The sequence below is a fragment of the Ambystoma mexicanum genome, chromosome 11 (genome assembly GCF_040938575.1).
Source record: "Ambystoma mexicanum isolate Mex_15411 chromosome 11, UKY_AmexF1_1, whole genome shotgun sequence".
Taxonomy (NCBI): Eukaryota; Metazoa; Chordata; class Amphibia; order Caudata; family Ambystomatidae; genus Ambystoma; species Ambystoma mexicanum.
In genome coordinates this window covers 267,081,254-267,105,114 of record NC_090934.1, presented here as the reverse complement: position 1 = coordinate 267,105,114, position 23,861 = coordinate 267,081,254, and the positions used below count along the sequence as shown (strand labels likewise).

Genomic DNA, 23,861 nt, shown 5'->3' with positions numbered 1-23,861 from the left:
GTGAGTGGACTCCTGCCAAATAAAGGAGGTGAAGCCTTTTCTACCAACTGCATGTTGCTACTTTTTTGTGTAGGGCAAGGAGACGTGTGTGTCTCTTGGTATGGAAAGATGGGGGTTTCAAAGAAAGAGGAAATCTTGTTTGTACCTCTGAGTAAGCCCTGCTATGGGAGTAGAGGGACCAGGTGTGTGATGTTGCTGCTTTGACTGTCCTCTGGGGATGGGGCGGTACATCAAACAAGGAGGATGAGCGATCACAAGCCCACCCCCTTATAAGCACTCCCCAGGTACGTGGCCGGATGTATCGGACCCGGGGGATGTAGGTGGGGTGTATGTGAACCCAGGGGGGTGGCCAGAGGGGCAGCCCCCTATGTGGGCTCCCCCTCTAGTGCCCCTGCGAGGGCCGGGCCAGCCTCTCACGATGAGTCTGGTCCCTCTTATTCCATCTCATGCTGGCTTCAGAGCCTAGCCTTTCTTTGCCTTTGTTATTCTGAATGCAGAGCTGGACTCTGTTCCTTTCTCGTTTAACATTTGCTGCTAAGCATGATCTATTTGATTCTCTCATATGTTACTAGGACGGCAGAGCATGGGTCCTCTGCCGTGTTACATTATTCAAAGAGCCCCTCTGGCCTTTCTTTGCCTCTCCCTTGTCTCGCTGCTTGCTTGCTTAATACATACCTCCCTGCTTGAACACTGAACATATTCTCCCTAACACAGCAATGGCAGCTGCAGTCTTTCTTAACTTCTATTCGTCCCGTGCCTTGAATTGGCCTCTTATTTCCGCTTTTCTGTCTGCAAGGGAAAGGCATTTGCCAGTCAGTGCCATGATGGTTCTACCTGGCCATAAGAGGGCAAGAGCTAGCCAATATTGGAAGAACATGGCATATTATGCCAGAGGCTGGCAACTGCCTTCCTAATGCCTACATAAGAGACACAACTCTTGCCTTTGTTTCTAACAGTAATTCAGTGGATGAAGAAACACGAGAACACACATATTGCGTATAAATGAAGGAGATGATGTCACACTTGGTTAAAGCATTTTGATCACGCCAGGAGCTAATTTCCAGCTGCAATTAAGCGATTACCTTTTAGACTTCTGGCTTTAAATAATGTTAGTATCACCTGGAAAGCACAGAGGTTGCTCAACAGGGTTCCTGGAGCATGGGAGGTACCCTACTCGTAGGCATGGATGATTGGAGGGCATTCTTGCCCTGGTTTGGATCCTGGCCCCTACAGCCATGATGTGGGAAGGGGCCTTTTACTTTTGGTTGTACATACCCTTTGAGGGTGGGCAAACTTCGCCTACTGCTTTAGCCCACTAACAGCTCTGCTTTGCAACTTTATCACACATACCTATCAGGTGGCATGCAACTCAATGCTACTAATGTTATCAGCCTCAGAAGTCTGGAATCATTTGCCACATCAACTAGGGTACAGGCTTGCCACCTGAGAATTACCCATGTCTGAGTCGGCATCTGTCGCCCTGTGGGGAAGACACGCACAGAAAGAGCAGGGCACAGTGCCCTTGTGGGTTTTTCACACTTCTTCCTCGGGGTGGGCACAATTCACTCCGCAGAGCAAGTGGCACATGCTGGGCAACATTCTCCCACTTTGACAATGTCACCCAAAGAGCGAAATTGGCCATTTGAATTACCTCTGTCGACTTATTGCGCAATCCACATTGATGGATTTAAGCACCTGCTTCACGCGAGATGGCAATTAAGGGCATTTGCCAACGCACTCAAGAGGCACAGGACACCCTCTTACCAGTTACATGCCATGCTCACTTATTCTGATCACGAATTGGCATTTATCTGGGGTCATGTTAAATGTATTTATTGCGTAGCATCAAGCAAAACCCACAAGCATCAAGGCGCAAAGTAAACTGCATGGAGTGGACCACATCCATTGGCGCACGTTTTTACTTTTCCGCCACAAAATTGAAGATTTTAGCATAAAGGCAGGTGAAATCACATTGCTTTTCCACTTTGGAAGAGTGCAAATACTTTGTGCAATTAGCGATTGCTGGCGGAATTGACAATGGCTTCCTCTGGACTCCGCCCGCTTTTACCAGGTTTAATTTCCAAGAAGATCCCAGAGGAATCCCTTTCCTTATGTCCAGCATGAGAATCGATGCTGGCAGTAAGGCCACATTTGTCTGGTGGAGTGGGAAATACAGGGGGTCCTGGTGTGTCCACTCTGCTCCCGAACTCCACCCAGAAAATGCACGAAAATCTGGCCAATTAGAAAAAGCAACAGTAATAGTGTTTTCCATCACTTTTTCTGACCCAATTCACCTGGAAAATGCTGTGTTGCATCGGAAGCTGAATGTATTCACTCTATTATCCCACCGGAAGATTAAGCCAGGTGCTGCACACAGGTGTTAGATATTCCTGTGCACAATCTGCATTTGGAGAATTAACTAACTGAGCTTGTTACTCACCGGCCGGCGAGTGATCCGGGCAAGCGACCAGGAAGGTTGTACTGGGTGTTGCTTGAAGAGCTTGAGATGGAGCCTCCACCTGAGCCTCCTCTCTGTTGAGGGAAATAAGCTCTTTTTGATGATATGACTCTTAGCTGCACTAAATTACAGACTGACAGACCGATCACCCAAAAGAGCGGGGAGAACACACCGCCACGGACCCAGCTAAAAAGAAAAAAGACAATTGATAAATACTTGGGGAGAGCAAAGATCACCACAAGAAAAGCCTCACAAAAGCAGAAAGTACCTGGGTCACCCACTCCCCTTGTAATTGAAAAGGAACAGAAATGGCATTTCCCCTGTAAGTATAGAAAAGATATTAGCTACTATTTTGATGGTTCAGATAGGAATTAATAAAGAAAAGTTAAGGAAGTCTTACCAGAACAGGAATTGAAATAACCTATCAATCCAGATTAGAAACAACAGAGGCACAAAACAATAAACAGGAAGGTTAGTAGGGATGCTATACCCGGGCGGCATGAGGAGCGCACTAGATACGGGTAGGTGCACTTCTCAGCAAGGCGTCCCTGTGTGCACTTTCAGAAATGAGTCTTGGAGTACAATCAGCAAAGCGTCCTTGCGTACACTTGAGAGAATAAATCCAAAACAACGGGATGGAGTCGGAATCCACAAAAGGACACTGGAATTGAAGAAGGAAACAGTACCCAATATGTGGGGTCAGCTGGGAAGGTGAGGAAAACCAGGTGAAGGCGGTGGTAGGTAAATCAGGACAGAAGTTTCTGTACGGTAAGAATTAGCGAAAGGCAATCCAGTGAACAGGCAGCGAGATCTGATACACAGGCGGGCTAAGGACAGTACAGAATCAGGAAGCAAGCAATCCGTAGGACAGGCAAAGGTCCGGTACACAGGTAGGCAGAAGACAGTAAAAAATCAGGAAGCAAGCAAACCGTAGAGCAGGCAAAGGTCCGGTACACAAGCAGGCAGAAGAATTGAGAAGTCTCAAGGCAGTCCGTAATTGGAAAAACAGGAATTGGTACACGCGAAGGCAATGATTGGGAAGGCACAGAAGACGAAACTTCGGATGCCGGTTGCAACTTTAATCAGAAGCAGCGTCCTTCCTGCTGCAGTGCCTAATATACCCAGGAGGCGGAGCGCCGTAAGCCCGTCGGAGCTCACGTTCCGAATAGTTGGAACTACACGCAAAAGGTAGGTTTCCTGGGAGTTGTAGGCAAAGGCTGGGTTGTCGATACCTTTGATGTTGTCGAGCCCAATCTCCAGGGTAACCGCCACCGAGAGAAGTAAGGGGCTGAGAAACGTCAGATACTGTGGCGAAGCGTCACGACTTTGGTAGGTACCTTGAAAGTGGTCTGTTTCACCTGGCGTGATGAGGAGGAACGCGGGTCATTCAGATCCCGATGTGTGACAGAGCTACCTTACAAATGATATCTCCTCTGGGGCTTTACTGTCTTAACCCCTTAACTGCCATAGGTATTTCCCCCCAGTGCCAAGGCCTTTTTTGGTGATTTCGGTATGTCGCCATTCAATCCCTTGTAACTTCTTTGTTACAGGAGATATCTCAGCCAAATTAGGCCCCTTTTCTCCCACATGTAGGCGGTCGTAACGCCACCCAGGAATCCTAGTTTGCTGTAGGTGGGTGAGAGAAAATAACCAAACAGGAGAGATTTCTTTTTTTTTCAGAAAATGCCAATACAATGTTGTACAAAGAAGCCTGTGGTGTTTTCTTTGTAAGAGCTAGGAACAAATGGTTTTCTGTGCTGGATTCGCCATTTTACAGGCTTTCAAGAACAGATTGAGTGGAAACCAAAATAACATATTTTGATATGCTAATCAGCCGTTTTGTGAGAGGTAGGCGATTTAGGTGTTTTTCTATCCAATAGGACGTGTGGACGGAATGGAAGAAAAGGGTAGGAAAGCTGAATGGGAAACCAGAAATGCATACATTTCTGAAAAGTAGACAATATTCCAAGTTAAGGAAGGGGTGATTTGCGTAGGTCAGGCACCAACTATGTAGGGAAAGATTCCATAGTTTGGAGGGAAATCGGGAAAATGACAGAAAAAAAACACAATTTCCACACATTTCACTCTGGTCACCCACCGAAATATGCAGCCAACACATGGCCTACCTTCCCACATTCCCACAGGTTTCCTGATGAAAATGGTACCTCAGATGTGTAGGTGCACTTACCTGGGTGCAAAGGGAAAGGCCTAAAACACTGGTAACCCCAAGTCTTTTAGCACAGCAGATTTTCAGGAATTTTGCTCATGTGGACAACCTACATATTTGGGCATAGGGTGTCGAAGCCACGAAGGAAAACGGGCAACCCCATGCATTTCCGAAAAAGAGGACACCCGTGGGAATCCACAGAGGTCTGACGAATCGTGCCATAATTTATGACCCACAATCCCTGACAAAGTCTGAAATTTAGTGGAAAAAACACAATTTTCACTTTGTCTGGGATTGCGGTTAATAAATTCTGGGCGATTGGCGAAGGCTTGCGGTAACCAATGGGTTAACCTTTTCCCTTTGTGCCCAGGTAGGTGCACCCACACATGTGAGGTGCCATTTTCGTTGGGACACCTGTGAGAACGTAGGATGGTAGGACATGTGGTGTTGGTGGCGTGTTTCAGTGGGTGGCCAGAGTGAAATGTCTGAAAATTGTGTTTTTTTTTTTCCACCAAATTTCGGAGACATTTCCCTCTGCCCACCCACCGAAACACGCCGTCAATAACAGATGTCCTACCTTCCCACGTTCCCACGGGTGTCCCAACCAAAACGGTACCTCACATATGTGGATGCATCTAACTCTGCGCAAAGGGAAAATTCTAACCTACTGGTAACCCCAAGCCTTTCGGCAGAGCAGATTTTGCTCATGTGGACAACATACAGATTTGGGCCTAGGGTGTTGAAGCCACCAAGGAAAACACAGAAGCCCATGTATTTCCGAAAAGAAGACACCCGTGGACACCCCTTTTCACTAAAAACATCCATGGTGGTTTAGTGGCCCCACACCCACCCAAAACAAGTTATTTTATTTATTTTTTTTAATTCTTTTTTGCCTCTTTCCTAGGGGCAGATTGTGCTAGCAATCTGCCCCCAGGGAGGGCTACGTGAGATGCCCCCCATCCATTTGGGGTGGGAGGGAGAGGGTCAGCCCCCTTTCCACTAAAAACATCCATGGTGGTTCAGTTGCCCCCCACACCCACCCAAAACAAGTTTATAATTGTTTTTTATTTTTGTTTGCCCCTTTCCTAGGGGCAGATGGGCACATGTGTGTGGCCATTTGCCCCCTGGGGGGGGCAAAACGTACTGCCCTTTGCTTGGGGGTGGCTCTGGCAATATTTGCAGTGGCCTACCCCCGCCCCAAATGTATGGGGACATCTCATGTACCCCCTCCGAGGTGCAGAAATCTGCCCTCAGGGAAGGCTACATAAGGTGCCCCCATCCACTTGGGTGGGGGGAGAGGGCCCACCCCCCCCTTTCAAACACAAAAATCCTGGTTGTCTAGTCGGCCCCCCACCCCCACCCAAAACAAGTTATAATATATATATCTTTTTGTTTAGACCTTCCCTATGGGCAGATGGGCACATGTGTGTGGCCATCTGCCCCCGGGGGGTCAAAACATACTGCCCCAGGCTTGGGAGGGGAGGCTCTGCCAATATTTGCAGTGGCCTCCCCCCCCCCCACCCCAAATGAATGGAGAGTATCTCATGTACCCCTTCTTAGAGGCAGAAGTCTGCCCCCAGGGAGGGCTACATAAGGTGCCCCCATCCACTTAGGGTGGGAGGGGAGAGGGCCACCCCCTTGCAAAACTCCCTGGTGGCTAGTGGTCTCACCCGCACCCACCCCACCCAAAACTCCGCTTTTTAAAAAAAAAACTTTTTTTTTGTTTCCTGGGGGCAGATGATCACCCATCTGCCCCAGCGTATTGCCCCCATGCTTTGGGGGACAGGGGGAGAGGGCAGCTTACATAGTAAGCAGCCCTCCCCCCCACTTCAAAAACAGATCCCTGCACGACACACCAAACACATATTCTGGGGGGGATAAATGACATTACATCCCCCCACTTAAAATTGTGGGGGGGGATTTGTCCCCCCTGTCCCCACCATGTCCTACGCCCATGACACCACCGTCCTGTGGGATTTTCCTCCATTCGCTATGACATACATCCTTCAAGCACCTCCATTGACGGCTACATTTTCTCATCATTGCAGTCACATAGTGGAATGTCTACAATACACCCCTCCTTTTCCAGCGAGATTCCACTTGGCCAATAAACCATGATAATAATTTGTATTTTTGTGTAGTGCTTCATGCTGCAGTCCTCCTGCTTCTATTAGCCGTAAGTAGTTGTTGTTATTACCCTATTTGATGGTGGTACTTTTATTGACCTCGGAAGAATGAAGTCGGAGACTGCCAGGCCAGAGGATTCAGGCTTGCGAAGAGCAGGCTAGACCCATGTGGGAGGCAAGCACTTATCTCGTTGTCTATCTACCCATATGCTGTCACTGGAAAATCAATTAGTGGAAGACATATGTAAATGTCACATTCAGCTTCATCTTACTTTTGTGACACATTAGAATGCTTGGCAATTAAATATGAATAATTATATCCCAGTGCCCCTAACCCTCAAGTACATCTCAGTCCATATCTACTCAGTGCTCCAATGTTAAACTATGGAGAATCTGAAAGATACATCAAGGGAGCTAAGCAATTGGGCTTTATTCATTTTCATAATGAAATGGTACAACGTGGACAACCGTGGTCTCAGTTCTACTGGGAGTTATTCAGCCAGACTCTAGTGTCCGTGGATGAAATTTGAATACCTTATTTGGAGGGGATTTCAATCTAAGACTTGCTGCAGTTGAAGAGCTCCTCTACGATCGAGAGTAGGAGCTCTTCGTTTCTGTCCTGAGTCCTAGTCTTCTGGACCCAAGTTCTTCAAGCATGGCCCTAGTGTTGTGGGATACCTTGCTTGAATCAGATTACTGAGCCGTTTATGGGAGCTTTCAATCGCTGTCTGTTGTCAATTTCACTTTTGATAATGGGCGTTTTAAAAGTATTATCGATTTATATCTTGATTCCAATGTCTATCTGCAATGCCATCAAAGGATTTGATATTATTGATTGTTGTGGTAGTGGCCGTTATCCACCATTTCTAACCTGGCTATAGTTAGCGTGCATTACCCCTGCCAGTGTTCCAAAGCTCCCCGTCTCACTGGCAAAATGCACCAGGAGGCGGACTCTGTGGTAAAGGCCAGTCCTAGCCACAGATTATCGGAAGGAAGCAGTGAAATATAATATGAACAATTTGATCTGTTTATACTCTAGTGCTCCACATTTGATTTTTGGGGCCTTTACCTCATTTATCTTATTTACCTCATTTATCTTATCATGCATGGAATTATTTGGAAGAAGAACTTCAAAAATGCTCTATGTCCTTCTGGCTCTCAGCAGAGTTCAAAAAGAAAAGAGAGCCCTGCTAGGGGCACTAAAGACCAATCATCCGAATTTGGCTCCCATCGGGCAAAGATGATTGGAATATAAAAAGGAACTAGCTGCTGGGAAACTGAGATTGCCACTTTGCTTCTGGGATGCCTTGTATAAGGCTGCCAGTGACAATTACAGTAGGAATTTTTGGAAGAACATTACAAAGAACTCAAATACTCTCGATTTGGGTTCCTGCAACACACCAGAAGTGCATATCAAGATACGAGACTGGGGGGGCTGATCTCCCTCCACAGGACTCGTACCAACTGCATATACTTTTTCATCAGATATCGAAGACTTTCAAATGTGCACACGTTTTGCTTGACCCATTGCAGGACCAATTTGATTTCACAATTCGTTATCACTCTTCACATTTGCGCCACCTTTCAGCTGGATACCTAACAGAGGGCCTCATTACATGGTAGGCGGAGAACCATGGCGCTATTAGCGCCATGGTTCATGCCGGTAAAATACCGGCACCGCCTTGGTGGAAAGGGGAATTACCGCCCCATTCCAAGGTTGGCGGGGCGGTAATTCCCCCTTCCACCATTGTCCTTCCCCATTCCCATTTTTGCCCCATAGGGCATAATGGGAATGGGGAAGGCGCTAATTACGGCACCGCAAATTGCGGTACCGTAATTAGCTCCCTGGGTCCCTTTGCGGGTTGGTTTTTAATGCCTGCAAAAAGCAGGCGTTAAATTCCCCAACCCGCAAAGGGACCTCGTAGTAAGGATTTACCGGTACCGGTAAACCCTTACCGCCTACTGTGTAATGAGGCCCAGAGACTTTTGAATGAGCACCCACGTGGTGCCGGACCACTCTGTCTACGGTATTGTATCTTGGCTTCAAAGTTCAATAACTCATCTGCTGTTTAATTGTGTTTGCGTCGCTTTCCACATATGCTTCATACACTGTTCTCTTCAGTTTTCCTATACAATGTTGCCACTTGCAACCTTGGCTTCAACACAGACTTGTCTGGTATCAGTCTCCCCAACTCCCCGGCTGTGCTGACTTCCCTGGCGCTGCTTTGTTGTAAGAGCGAAGGGCAGTACCACTGCGGCAAACGATACTCCCCGCCTTGACTATCGACGCAGGAGAGCCCCGGGTACCTCTGACACACAATGTAGGATTCTTCAGCCTCGATTCCTGGTCTTATGTTTCCTTTCCTCGAAAGTTCATGAAAGTAAGTCTTTTGTTGAAAATGTAAAGGGCACTTCCCTCCTTGCAATCCTCTTCGGTTTTGCCATCTTTCGCCTTGTATTAACCCACCATCTTGGAACTGCTGCTTCCTCGTGTGCTTTGCCTTTCTCAGAGTGTGATTTCGTGCTCCGCCTTTTATCCGTGTGTGTGTGTGTGTGTGTGTGTGTGTGTGTGTGTGTGTGTGTGTGTGTGTGTCTGTGTGTGTCTGTGTGTGTGTGTGTCAGTAATTGCCTGACCCTGCTTGACCATTGTATTGGGACATGTCAGGTATATGGCACGGGTGTTAGTCCATTTTCTCCCACAGTGAGCTCTACGTGAGCAAGAGTTCGTGCTGGGAAAGGGTGGCGGTGGAGTTCCTAAGTATCCTACCTAGTAGGATGGGGTAAAGGTGTTACAGGGAGGGGGATACCGTGTCTCGCCATCTGGTGTCCCACTCCCAATCCCCGAAGACCCCTCACCCAGGTAATCCTCCCGCACTGGCCCACCCCCAGGAACTGAATCCAAAAGCAATGGCTTTGTCCTGGCCACATGGATGACAGATCCCCGCAGACTAGCGGGTGAGACACCGTCAGGTTTCTCACAGTACCTACGGCACTGACTATGGGGCACAGGCAATATTAAGGGGTTTCAGACATAGGAACATGTTTTCCTTTCCCAACTTTTAAAAGCGCCAAAAACAACTGCAGCCTACATAACAGCTCTAGAGAGGGGGCTGGTTTTTATTACGGACAAACTGAAACTAAAACAGATTTTATTCTGGTGCTCACTGGGGTGTGCGGATGTTGATCGCTTGACAATATCTCTGCTGCAGCACATTTTAACTTTTCCCAACTGCTATGGAATTGAGGGGCTAACCTATATTAAATCGACTCTTAAGTCAGTGGGTGTAGGCTCCTATTAAACGATCCTGAGAGGATTAATAGGGTTCCGATCTCTGTATTAAAAACGCTGCTGCTGACACATTGGGCCAATAACATGAGAAGACCACAGTACTAATCGGTTTACGGATTAATTGTATCTGCCGCTGTCTCCCTCCGATGGCCCCATATCTTAATTTTGTTCTGAATCTAAACCACAGGTGATTATTGACCTATGCAAGGTTCAGTATTGTACATGTTAAACCAGTAACTAGGAGATGGGCTGCCAAGTCTTTGGCTAATGCTGCCTGTTCGTGGGGTACTGTCGAAACACTGGCCCATTTAGTGATCTTCTGCCCTTTATATAATGATTTGCGTAAACATTTTCTTCGATTCTATGAAGGGCTCGGGCTATAGGCAATGGCGCCCTGACTTCCGATTGTTGCGATCAGCTAAAGATGTCACCAGTGGGTTTAAATGTGTGTTTTTTTTACATTCCACTCTGGAAGGAAGAGCTACGCTTGATGGACCACACCATGACACTGATTGATTGCAATATTTTCTTAGGAGGTTTTTTCCTAAAGATGTGATTTAATGGTGATGTTTTACTATAGTGTGTTTTCTTTTTGTATATATGTATGTTTTATGAATATAACCTATATTCAACAACAAATACACCCTTTCAGTCTGAGTTCCCTTCTCACTAGTGTTTGATTGGACTTCACAGACCACTTTCAACATCCAGGTGTGCTTTTTTTGTTAAGAAGGATAGACCTATAATATTGTTTTATGTAGCAGTTGCTACAGCAGTTTCCATTTCATAGCGCTGTAAATAACGGGTGGTACTTTTACGTGATTCATTGTTTCTCATTAAACTCAGAAATATATATATATATATATATATATATATATATATACAGCCTTGCCTGATTTTTGGTGATCACATAAAAATAGTACACAGATCTCCGCAGCAGACGCTTGGCTGTCTGTGTTCAAGGAGTGACACAGACATAGAAAACCTATTTCAGCCCTATGGAATTTCAGCACAAGCCTCTCAGGACTTACCCTTTTGGCACTGAGCACTCTGCACGTGCCAAAATAGACCTGAAGTACAGATGTTCATATATTGAATGGGAAAACTATGCATTCTTTCAGAGACAAAGCTAACGAAGGATTAGCTCCGTATGAATTGGGAAATGCAACAGCGAAAAACAGCTCTTCCAAGTTCTCATGACTTGCGTTTCTTGCACAGGCCAGACATCCAGACGCTGATGGATAGACTGACTCTCTTGGGAGCTGACCACGTCATTCCAGAGGAGATGCTGAGAAAGCCTGAGATGAAGGACCTGTTTAGGGTATGTGTCACAGCTGTACCCATCCCTCTGATATTATGTTTAGAACTGTGCCCTTCACTAGCTGCAAGGTTTGTATCTGGGTGTCGCGTGACCAGTTTGGGAAGGTATCCTGGTCCTGGATTCTTGTCTTATATCATTTAGTAGATGACTGTTCATGGGAAATGTAAAGTTACAAATACAAAAAAAACGGGATGATATTAGCGGAACATCCAGGAGTGGCTAAATGTCTTACACATGGCATTGGACCCGTTGTACATTTCTGCTCAACCAGCTAAATATTCCTTTTTTTTCTTTTTTTCAGTCTGTGCCCAAACCGCGCTTAGCTCTTAACTGTGTTGGTGGAAAAAGTACAACTGAGATGTTGCGTCACTTGGAGTAAGTTTTAGAACATAGTCTGTCTTTCTTTAGTTTTTGTTTTAATATCTTGCCTCTGAGATACTTCTCTTGTACCAGAGTAACCCATGTATTTTGTGTTTTTTCTTTTGCAATTGATGAAATGCTGATATCAGTACTGTTATGACATCAAATATTAAATCTAGTTCTTGCTGTAACGTATCTAGTTCTTGCTGTAACGTAAGTGCTGCGTTTCTTTGCCTAACCTTTTCAATTGCCGGCCATCCTACCCCTTCTACTTTTTAGGGCTTCTACTTGAGTATCTCTCCTTTAACAAGCGCTAGTGGACTCTGTGGCTGCAGCTTCTTCTAACCAAAAGCTAACCATGTGCAGGAGGCACGATTGCTTCTGGAATATGGTCTCTATGAACTTAACGCACCGGGTGTCTGTTTAATTGGTGCACTGATATGACAAATTAATGCTTGTTTACTCAGACTTGCAATCTCTAAACTATCTTTAACTGTAGCAGTTGTAATGTAAAGGAATCTTGTACAGAGCAGTGTCTGCCATTTTGGTGCCTGGTTCTGGAAACGAAGAGGGAAGGATAAGGTTAGTGGGAGAGATGACTGCAAATCTTGAGAGTTTGAGTGCAAGCTTGAAATATCGGATTCCTATTTACTGGTTTGTTTTTTGATAGTTCCTGGTGGTGGCATTTGTATATCAAAGGTGGAGAACACTGTCAAGCTAAATGGAGCACTGGTGTGTACCTGATCTTAAGGTCTCTGGCATGTGGTCCGCCACAATGCTCCTTGACGGTGGAACCGTGGAAGAGCAGTGGAGAAGCACCACCCTGTAACCGCCTACCCAGACTAATAAATACTTAGACAGAGTATGTCTTCTTGCACCATGAAAAGGATTTCCTGAGATTAACGTTGTGCAAAAAACAGTGCCAGGCTCTGATCAGGGAAATCCAGATGGTAATACTGCAAAACAAAGCAGGCCAGAAGTGAGGAGAAGCAGCAACAGGACAAGGCACTCCAAGCCAAGGAGGTAATGCAGGCAGAGCAAAGAGTGCAGACAAGAAATGGCAAGGCAAGAAATAAGGGCAAGGTCAGAGAGCAAGCTGAGAAACACCCAAAAAGGATGTATGGAGGAAAAGGGAGCAGAAAACAGGAGCAGGACAACAAGGCTGTTGATGTGCAGAGCTGCATCTACTTCCTGCTTTTATGCCCATTGTGAGAAGTTGTTAGGCAATGCTGTGCAGAACGTGAGCACGTGTATGCCTGAACTTGGCCGTGATGTGTAGACAATGGCCAGGCAAACATGTCCGCATCCGGCTGCCTTGTGCCCCCAAGGGCCGGGTGCCCCGTCAGGCCAACAAGAAGCAGGAGGGAACCACCGTAACTCAGATGGGGGCCAGACCACAGGGGCCCAGGTAAGTGGTGCTCCCGAGCGAACCAATGCCACCAGCGCCAGCGGTTGTACAGCCGCCAGGCTAACAGGCTTCTTCCAAGGACCCGTGACTTACACAGCGGCGTAACAAACACCTGTTCCGGCAGCCTGTTTGATTTGCTGCCACCACACGTATATCTGGAGAGCTATTGGTCTGGTTGTATCAGAAATGCCATCCCTTGTAATGCCACTGAGTACCTGGGTTGCCTGATTACACTCATATTGTACCACTACAAGTAAATGATCCTGTATATATTGCCCCTGGATGCTTCCAGAAGTGTGGGCTAGTTTGTGTTGATGCAGAAGTGATGAGGCCTTTCTTAGGCACCACTTGTCAAATGTTAAACTAAATATATTGTTGCGTTCAGGCAATCCGGCTATGAACAGATGCTGTATGCCCACAAACATGCGCAGTTACGAGTGGGTGAGTAGATGTGTCATCCAGCACTGCAAACTGAATCTTGTCCAGGCAAGCACTGTAAAGAGAATAGTCTCTAGGCACTGCCTGGCTCAAGAGATTATGATACAAATGTATCCCAGTGCTGCCCAAAGCTCCTTCAGAAGGCGATGGGAAAAACCATTTCAATGCAACAATTGCATCACCCTGATGTTACCCATTACATGCTGGATTAGGTTATGGGGTAACCAGGAAGCCAGAGTTAACCAAGACTTATTGAATGATAGTTTAGGCCCGGATGCTTGTATGAACATTCTGTGGCTTGTCTGGGTGAAGAATACTTTGTATGTATTGGTCTTTGGAATCGGGTGTGAATCTCCAACCACGATTCCCTCGCAAGTGAGGGAACCATTTTGGAATGTGAGCAGATTTGATTAATTTACATTTAACAAGTGCATATGACCTTCTAAAGGTATCAAAACGTGAAACCAACACATTAGTACAAAATTAGAGATAAAAAGAGGCAGCCTAATAAACACGGAGCGGAGAGAACGTAGGGCAGGCTGTTAACCTGCTGTTCCCATTCACCATGCTACAGAAGAGGTGCTTCTGTCCTCTTGAAAGGGCCCTGGTCCTCCGCGAGCAGAGCAGACGTGGGGCGGGCTGTTACCTGCTGCTGTTTGCAGCGCTGATTGCTGGTGCGCTTCCTCCGGTTTTTGTCTCCTTTGTTCTTGCTCTCCGGGGGTGATTTATGGCCTTTGGACCCTGGACACTGATTGCCCAGCCGAGACCTCTTGTTTCTTCCCACTCTTTTAGGTTGCCTGCTTGGTCTTTTTTGATCTTCTGGCAACGATGCGGTTAGCCATGGTAAGTGTGGCCTTGTGGCGGTGGGTCTTTTTCTCAGGTTCTTCCTGGTTCTGGGTTGTGCGTGAGGAGTGCTGCATTGTTGCTACCTCCCGGATCTTTATGGGCCAATACATCGAGGTCCGTTGAAGTTCTACCGAGGATCGCTGGGAATACGGGAGAAGACCCCCGATTGCAACCAGGAACCTGTTACGACACAGTGTGTGTAGTTTTTGCAGCACACAGTAATTTTGCCTTTGTATCTTTGCCACCGAATCTGCCTGCAGGAAGACAAGCAGATGGTGACTCCACCTGCATCAAGGCACCAAGGTCACTGACTGCAACTATGAACTCCGTTCCATTGCGATGATTACGAATGAAGGAAGTGGCTATAACATTATGGCCTAAAGATATGGGGTGCGGGGGTAGTCATGGCGGCCCCTTTAGCCATTTGGGCATTCCTCCAACAGAGCAGTAAGTACATTTTTATGTTTACCATTTAAATTTTGGACCAGCAGGTGTTTGCGTGTAGGGCAGTTATAGGTTTGGACTTGATTTTTTATCTTTTTTGAACTTTTTTTTAGCACCTTTTTGCATTTTAATTCTGGTTTTGCATGATGTAATATGAACATGGCCAAACCGTTTGTAGAGAAATTATTTTGCACTGTCACTTTTTGGCACCCATATTACATTAAGTGTAACTAGGAAGGATAATTAGAACCTATAAGTGTATGTGCATAAACTTTGTTAGTTATATCAGAAGGACTTGTCGTTGTAAGGAGCCTAAGGAATTATATTCAAGTCGTTGTCCAAATTGTACCCGTATACACAAAAAACATCTAAAGGTTTGGGTACCTGGGATTTTGTAGAGGATGTATAGTTCATAGATATACTGTCACCAAGTGACTTGTGGAAGTATGTCAAAGCTTAAAGCAACAACACAAATGTTGGCAGCCCAAGGCTCGAAAAAAACGGTGCATTGTTCCTCCCCACCACCAATACAGGATGTTAATATCCTGATAAATGAGAGAGAGCTCCCCTTGGATGATAACTGGGAGGAAGGTGGATGAAGGGGAAATCTTGAAGTGAGGAAAGGAGAGGTTTGCCAGGGAGGGTGAGGTTGATACGATGGAAAAGACGGCAAATAGGGTAAAACCTCAGCAAAGTAAACCGACTTTTCCCAAAACAAAACAGAATTCGCCCAAGGTGGGGAAAAATATCATTTTTTGATTGTAACCCCATAGCTAGTTCCCAGCTAGAACACCAGGTGGGGGGTGTCATTCTACTCTCCCAGTTGAATTGCATGCTATAACAGTAAATTGAGTGTTCCCCCTACGCAACAACCTGTTATGATACCTGGATAGTAATAACTCTCCGTATAGACAACCTAAAAATCCTTTTCCTGCCCCATTTGTCATTAATGTAGCTGTCCCATACATTGGAGGGATATTCTACTTTTATGGTACCTGCCATTAGCTTAAGATGGGGTGTCCCATTGGAGGGGGACTATGTACATGGGTAAACGTAGGTCTCGATGCCCATGTTAAATCAATGGATACTAACTGCCCTCATCTCCAATACCTTCACATCGAAATACCGAATGGCACCACATTGTTAGGTCTGTAATATCTATAACAGAGCATATGGACCACGGGGCATAGAAACCCTCAAAACATTTGAATGGCTAATTGAGGAAGGTGAGCAAACCAGTAATTCTAAACGTATTGTGATAATTGTTGGGGACATGAATCTCGAAATCAAACCATTTAATGAACTGAACAAACTTATGGAAGAAGAAAATAGCATATGGGATATCCCTCAATGAATGGGGACACTCAAGATTTTTTTTTAATAAATATGCCCTGCAGACAGCCACATTTTTCTTTATTTTATTTATTACATTTATGTAACGCCCAGCCTCAGGGGTATCAGTGTTGGAAGTGAAAAATTGGCAGATAGGAAGGGTTACAAAGTTTTAGTCATATTTGTTGAGCAATCGGGTTTTTACCAATTTTTTGAAGGTTGTGTAGGACTGTTCATGTCTTATAAACTACGGTAAAGAGTTACAGAGGGTGGGTTCAGTGACACAAAAGTTGACACCGCCAGCTCTCTTCTTTCTGTAGTGTGAGAAACTAGAGGGTGTCTCACTGTCTAGTCCCCGCGGATCTCTCTCTCAGGTGACCAGGGTACGGCCATCTCCTTTGGATCCAGTCCCTGGGGGTGGACCAGTGCGGGAGGATCACCTGGGTGAGGAGTTTCAGGGGGTGAGGGTGAGACATGTTATTTTAGGATGCTCCGAGGTCCCAACTCCTCCTTTGGCCCCTTTATTTACAAAAACACAGGGCCAAGCAAGATGGTGACTGAGAGTAACAACATTAATGTTCACACATCATACTGACCATGTCCCACTAATCGGGTCAGGCAAAGTCAGACACTTTATTATAGGTGTGTACACCTGATACCAATTAGCTCTCCTCACACGAATTAAAGGCAGAACCCAAAGACACACTCAGAACAAGGCAGAACACGAGAACGAGCAGGGCTTCCGGGACAAAGGCAAACCTGTTGGAGCAGACCGACGGACCAAGGGACGAGATCAGTTGATCAGAAAACCCAGGAGTTCCCTACTGGAGGTAGTTTCCTCTGACAGGCTGCGAGCGACACGCGGAGAAGGGCAGATCCCGCAAGTAAAAACTGTAATGTTTTTCAAGGACGCCAGCAACCCTCCAAGTTGAACAGCAGAGTTGGGGTGGCGAGGCCAAGCGTGTTTTACTAACCATGATTTGTGAATTGGAAATCGTAAAGCAAAGAAGAAAGGTAAGTAAGTGGTCCTGCAGTGGTCTGAAAAGTAAGCCATGCACATTCGGAAGCCTTAGACATCCAAAAGTGTTCTGAGCCCCACAGAGGGAGACCTGAAGTGAAGTAAGCTTGGGGAAGGGAGCCCCCTTGCAAGTTTGGGTTGAATTTTACTGTGGGAGGTCTGAGCCCGAAGGAGGGGGGGACCTTTGTGGACTTTTTTGTTGAAACATTCTTTTTTGGGAAGCCGGGAAAAGTGACTTAAAACGTGCAAGGCCAGACGGGCCTCAATCCACTTTCCGGAACTGTATTTGTGTTGGAAGCCGAGCCAGAGTGTGTCATCCTGCCTACAGGGGCAGCCTTACTTCGTGAGGTCTAACATGGGGAGGAGAGCTGGTTCAACCACATTTATTCATTTGAAAACTGATCTTTCCTTTTGCATACATTTCTCCTTTATTCACTTTTTTGTATAAGAGATAGGGCAGGCATTGGGTTTTGTTAGCATAGGCCATTTTTATTTGACAGACTCCACTAGGACTGCGTTATTTATTATTTGATGGTCGGGACTACTCCCATCTTAGTTATAGGACAGACTAGGAGTTTCTCCAACCCCAACCATTTCAATAAAGGTTTTACAAATGTGGCCATTGTGTCAGTGTCATACTTGTGATGCCATGCCTCCCCTAGAGTAGCGAGGAATGCATAGTGTGGTGCTGGATGCTGATCTTAGTGAGCGCACAAGTTGTTTAAGTGGTGATAATGTTGTTGAGGTATTTGGGGGCTTCTTTGTAGATACAGCGGTGTGCAATGCTCAGTGTTTTGAAGTCGATATGGGATTTAATAAGTAGCCAGTGGACCTCTTGTCTGGTTGCAGAGATGTTGTCTGATCGGTTTAAACCCAGATCAGCACTCAAGGCTTTGTTCTGAAGCTGATGGAGTTTAGCCAAGTAAGCTGCAGTAGTACCAATGAGTAGAACATTGCAATAGTTCAGTTTGCTAATGATAACGCTCTGGCAAGTGTAAGGCAATTGCTGGGAGAGAGAAATTGTCTTCTAAGGGATAGGAGTTTGGAGGTATGGGCCATGGCTGACGCTAGCGTATTAATATGTCTGGTCATACACAGCTCTGCTTCAAGGTGTACACACGGTGTGAACATGCTTTAGGGCCATTAGGTCAGAGCCATCAATGCAGAAGGTGGAGAAGGCTGTATCAAGGTTTTTTAGTCGGAAAGGTGAACCTACAATGAGCAGCTCTGTTTTTTCATCATAAAGACGAAGATTGTATGAGCCCATCCAATTTTGTATTATACTGTGTTTTGTTTATGGTAACAGTCACAGGTGTTATTGCGTGCGATGAGAATGAGGATTTGTGTGTCATCTGCAAAGTTAATGTAAATGATTCCAAGGGAGTCGAGCAGATGGCAGAGTGGCTTAGTGTAAATGTTGTAGAGTGTGGGAGAGACGGGAGCCTTGGGGATGCCGAAGGGTACCAAGATGGGATCAGCAGCCGCCTCACCGATGAATACCCTAGAAGTACGGTCACTGAGGAAGGATTTAATCCAAGTTGTGGTCTCAGGCGAGAAGTGGAAGTTAGAGCTTAAGTGCTGGCAGAGAGTGTCATGGTCCACAAGGTCAAATGCTGCAGAGGGATCCACAAGTAGAAGAATGGCTAGATTCCCTGAATCACAGATGTTATCCATTAGGATTATTAGGTCAAGCAGTGCTATGTGTCGGTCGGAAGCCAGATTGTCTAGCTCCTAGCAGGTGGTGGTGTTCTAGGTGCATTTGTAGTTGAATTTCAAGTAAGAAGGGGACAGTGGTGATGGTGCAATTAGTTGGTGGGTATAGACGAATCAAGTGACTGTTTCTTTAGGAGTGGGGTAACCCATGCTGGTGGGGACCTCACCGGAAGTGAAGGAGGCGTTCACGAAATCAGTGACGATTGGTGTCTGAGTAGGTGCACAGAGTTTGACTATGTGTGCTGGGCAGGTGTCACCCTTGCAGTTGGAGAGTTTTTAGGCTAGTAGGGTTTCTAGAACCTTCTCTTGTGTGATTTTTGCAAAAGTTAATAGTGGGGTCAGGGGGGTTGGTTTGTCCACAGGTAGGCACTCTGGTTTTGTGAGGGCTGGGGGGGGGGGGGTTGACTGCGAGTAGTGCATTTTTTGTTGAGATCTTTCGCAAGTAGTTGCTCGATTTATGTTAGCGAGGGCTGCTTGTATGGTGGAGCACCATACCTTTTCGGCCAGGGTCAGGGATGTTGTAGGTGTTGGGATTTCCAACTCTCTCTGGATGGCAAAGAGCTCTTTGGAGTTAGATCTGGCTTTGGAGATTCTGGCATCATGAGTTAGCTTTGTAACAACTGCTTTCTTGTAGGATGTTGCTGCTTTGGAGTGTGTTTCATGGTTATGTGGGGTATGGTGTCTCCTGCAGATATGCTCAAGGGCTCTTTTGTTCCTTCGTATAGTGACCAGTTCCTCTGCGAACCAGATATTAGTGGGTCTGTGTAGTTTAGGCATTTTCGCTTTAAGCAGAGCATGATGATCTATGGTAAGGAGGAGGGTCTGATCGTAGCAGTTAGCTAGATGTTGGGGCTGACGGTGCTAGACACGGTGTGTGTGGTAAACATGGTGCTGAGGGTGGACTTTAGTATTTTGTCAGTTTACAGGTGTTGCAGACTAAAACTGATCTTACAGGAGGTGTGGCTGTGGTAGTGGGTTTGGAGATGGAGGGTTCAAACTCTGAGGGAGTGATTACTCCATGGTACTGTATTGAGTGAAGAGCCGTTGATGGTGGCATTAGCAGAAAGAATCCAATTCAATGTGCACCGTTTGGCATGGTTGTGGGAGGAGATCAGTTGGGAAAGTTCATGTCTGCTAGTGCTTGCATAAGGGTAGTAGCTTTCTGGTGAGCTGAGTCGCTGAATCCGAGATTTTGAAGTCCCCCATGAAGACAAATTTGGTCATACGTTTGGTAAGTGGAGTGATCAGGAGAGGCATATCTATGTCCAGTTGGCTACGGGAGTTAGGCTGATGGTACAGGAGGAGCAAGTTGAAGGTGGACTGAGGGTCAGTAGTAAGTCATATTTCATAGCCTGGGATGGACGGAATGGGGATGGGTCTGATTTGAAGGGATGATTTTGCAACAAGAGCAACGCCACCTCCTGGGGAGTTAATGCAATCGGCTCAGAAAGTCGTGTAATGGGGGGAGGGTAGCTAGGGAGAGCATCAGGCCCGAGGCACTGTGGATTCAAGATTCTGTAATGGCCAAGATGTGAAAGTGGTGGTTGAGTATGGTGTCATGGACCTCAATAGCGTGTGTTCCTAGAGAGCGAGAGCGTCCATTTATTAAGGTGCAGTTAACTGCTAATGCCTGGTTGGCTAGTGAATTGTAGAGCTGTCTTATGGAGGACCTCACTTGTGGGATACAGTAAGGTGGGAGGTATGGGCGAGGGACGGTGCGAGAACCAAGTCTGATGCATCTGAGCTCACCCAGTATGGGGAGAGACAAACTGAGCAATGATGTGAGTATGTGAGCCGTTCTGGCCCTGAGCTTTTGAAGTCTGTGGGCTCCCTTGAATGGGTAGTAGAGGCCAGTCTTATTCTCTTTCTGTGTGTGTTTGGAACACTGCTTCCCTTTGTGTTTGGCTGTGTATTGGCAGTCCTGAAAAAAGAATGGGCAGGGTGGTAAATGCACGGGAGGCTAGAATTGTCGTGAGGTGATTGGCTGTGGTGTCTGTTGTGCCAGCTGCAAGCCAAGCCATCTTACTCGAGGGCAGTTTGGTTGGGTATGTAGTTTCTGAAGTACCAGCTAGGTCAGATAGGGGTGAGAATAGTGGGTTCGGTGCTCCTGGTGGTAGGGGCAGGGAGGGAGCTGGGTGATAGTCTGTTTTGTGTTGCTGCCAGGGTTCTCAGACAGACCTATCGCAAAGGGAAAGGCCTTACCTGGGGGCTGTTCGTGGAGGGCTGCCGGGAATTGAGTGTTGTTTTTTTTCTCTTTGTGGGTGCACAGTAAGATTGAGTGGGGTGCAGTGCTCGTAGGGGGTAATGGCTGCTGGCGCATCGAGTGGGAGGATTCCAAAGAGGGGCTGGGAAGAGGAGTGGTCTGTGCTAGTAGGCGGTCAACACATCAAATAGTGTTGGCTGTGATGCCTGCAAGGAAGCCTGCTGGGGCTAGCAGTGATAGGAATTTACTGGGATTGTGCCGTAAAGGTGTAGGCCTAGCTTGAACTAAGTGAGTTGGGCGGGGGGGAGCTATAGTGGCGTGCCAGTCCTCGTGCTGGAAGTAGAGCAGGGTGGTCTGTTGAACTTTGTAAGGTGGTCATGGAAGGCTGTTGTTGCCAGCTGTGTTGGGTGTTTAGGCTTATGTATTGTGTTCTCCGTGCAGGCTTTATTAGGGCCTGGTGTGGCGGGGGGGTGCATGCATAATTGGGTGTTCTGCTGATGTTAGAGGTATGGTATTGGCAGAAGTGAACAGTTTGGGTGGAATTTTCTGCGTGCAGGCATCCTTTTAATCCTGGTGTAGCAAAGGGCTCCTGCAGAACTGGGTGATCTGCTGATGCAGGAGATAGGGTATTGGCAGAGGAGGCCAGTACAGGAGCAAGGCTACGTTCTGGTGGTGATCGAGTAGGCTGGGCAATGATCAACTGCTGTTAGATCGTACATGGAGGATCTCTTAGCAGCAGAGGTAGGAAGGGCGTGAGGGGTGGCAGGCGGTGGATGCTGGTGGGAGGTGGAGGTTGTACAATACTTAACTGCTGACTGATGGACGTATGTGAGCTTGTAGCAGTGGAGGCAGGAAGGTAGTAGGGGGCGGCAGGCGGGGAGTGTTGTTGGGGAAAAACAGACAGGTAGTGGTGGCACAAGTAATATGTGGAGGCTTTGCACTCCTTACCTTGTCGTATGCTGAGTGGGGCTCGCTGAGTCTCAGCACTGGAAGTGGGTGAGCCACAAGGCAGATGTGGGCAAAGCATTAGGCCAACAAGTGGACATTCTCATTGCATCCATAGTGCCGTCCACGCCAGGACAGGCACAGACTGGGTACACCAGCCTTGGAGGTGTGCCTTTGAGGGGGCCCAGCTTCGCCTGCCGCTCCCTGCATACCCACCATATGTTTCACGGAAGGCCAATCTGCTGATTGCAGGGGCGGGTCTTGGGGGTGCAGTGCTGCATTCTGTTGCGCCGGGGTTGAGGCAGCCATCTTAAAGCGGAGCTGATGCTCCTGTGAATGTACGGAAGGCCCAGCTGGCCTTATCTTCATTGCAGATACCTCCAGGCACTTCATCAGCTGGAGTGGGCAAGTGCAGCTAGAGTGTGCGTCTGGAGGCTAGGTGCACTTTAAACTGGGTCTGTGTGCCTGCAATGGACGATTGCAACCTGATATTCCCGCAACTCCTACTTTTATAGTGGGGTTAAAACTAGCGATATGGAGACCACTGGGGGGGCTCGGACCATGATGGCCGTGTAAAGTCGTTTGTCCGCCACACGCCATCTCAAGAGCAACTTTAGCTTTCCCCTCGGTGAAGTTTGAGATAGGGGATGACACCCCCGAACCCCTGGGATCCAAGGGGGGGAATCCAAACTGACCCATCATCCCTGAAGGGCTCTGGCAGGCAAAGCACGGAGGTGGCCTTAGTCAGCTGATGAGTGGTGCGGGTCAGGCCCCGCCACCACCCCAAACAGAGACCTCGGAGCGAGGGGGCCTGTGCCTGCAGCCAGGTGCTGGAGCTGCCTGCTGGAGCGAGCCTGCTCACTTTCCTGCAGCCCGAAAAAGATTCCAGAGCCCACCCGCTGTGCAGGGGGGGGGGTGTGCCTGCAGCCGGGGCATGAGCTGCCTTGCGGAGCGAACCTTCCTCCTTTCCCGTGGCCCGAGAGTTTCTGGGGCCCCGGCAGGGTGGGGGGGCAGTGTGAGCCTGCAGTCAGGAGTTTCAGGGCGGCTCGTCGGAATGTGCCTGACCCCCCCCTCCTTGAGGCCCAATGAAGCCCCACTGTGCCCTGTGTGTGGTGTCGGGCGGCCCCGGCTAAGCAGCAGGGAACGTCGGGGCAGAGGACTGAACCAACCCAGCAGACCTCTGTACCCTGGCCGCAGACCGTGGAGAAGCTGCTGCGTTGCCCCGCCGGGCAAGAGGTAAGGAGGAGGAGGGGACATAGAGGTCCAGCCAAAAGAGCGAGTCGGACTGCTGCGGAGGCCCCAAGCTGTACAGTGGGGATTTAGGAGCAAGGTGGCCCTTCCTCCCCCAGTTAAGTGCTGAACCTCTGGAGGCCCCGCTGAGCCTGGGGCACTGCAGGAACCCGGTAATGGAGGTGGCTCCTAGGACTCTGAGCTAAAGAAGACCCGGGCCCAGGGCAGTGAACACTTTCCCATGCAAAGTAGACAGTGGGCGGCCAGGACCTGAGTGTCACCTTGGATTCAGGCGCATTCTGGCCCAGTGTAGCGCAGCGGGGACACCCCGTTAAGAGGAGTTCGAGAGGGTGGACTTGGTTTTGTATTAGCGCACAGAGAAGCAAATTGCAGTCCTAATATTAGGTCCCAGAGCTGACAGTGGGAGCTGTGGACCTTAGTAGCTCTGCCCCTTGTGCTATGCAGGAGTGCTGGACTAATCTATGGGGAGCTGGTTGATCTGAGCCTGGCCACAGACCCATAATTGGCTGAAGCAACATTATAGTTGGGGGGTGGGGGGGATG

At 47.6% G+C, this 23,861-nt stretch overlaps 1 protein-coding gene across 1 annotated transcript in view; it reads left to right on the top strand.

Moving 5' to 3' along the window:
- The window catches only part of MECR (mitochondrial trans-2-enoyl-CoA reductase), a 184,523-nt gene that overhangs the window by 115,266 nt on the left and 45,396 nt on the right, over positions 1–23,861 (top strand). Inside the window, exons 6-7 of the mRNA XM_069623014.1 lie at positions 11,259–11,361; positions 11,663–11,736. Coding sequence (XP_069479115.1) covers positions 11,259–11,361; positions 11,663–11,736 — 177 coding nt within the window. The remainder of the gene's footprint in view (positions 1–11,258; positions 11,362–11,662; positions 11,737–23,861) is intronic.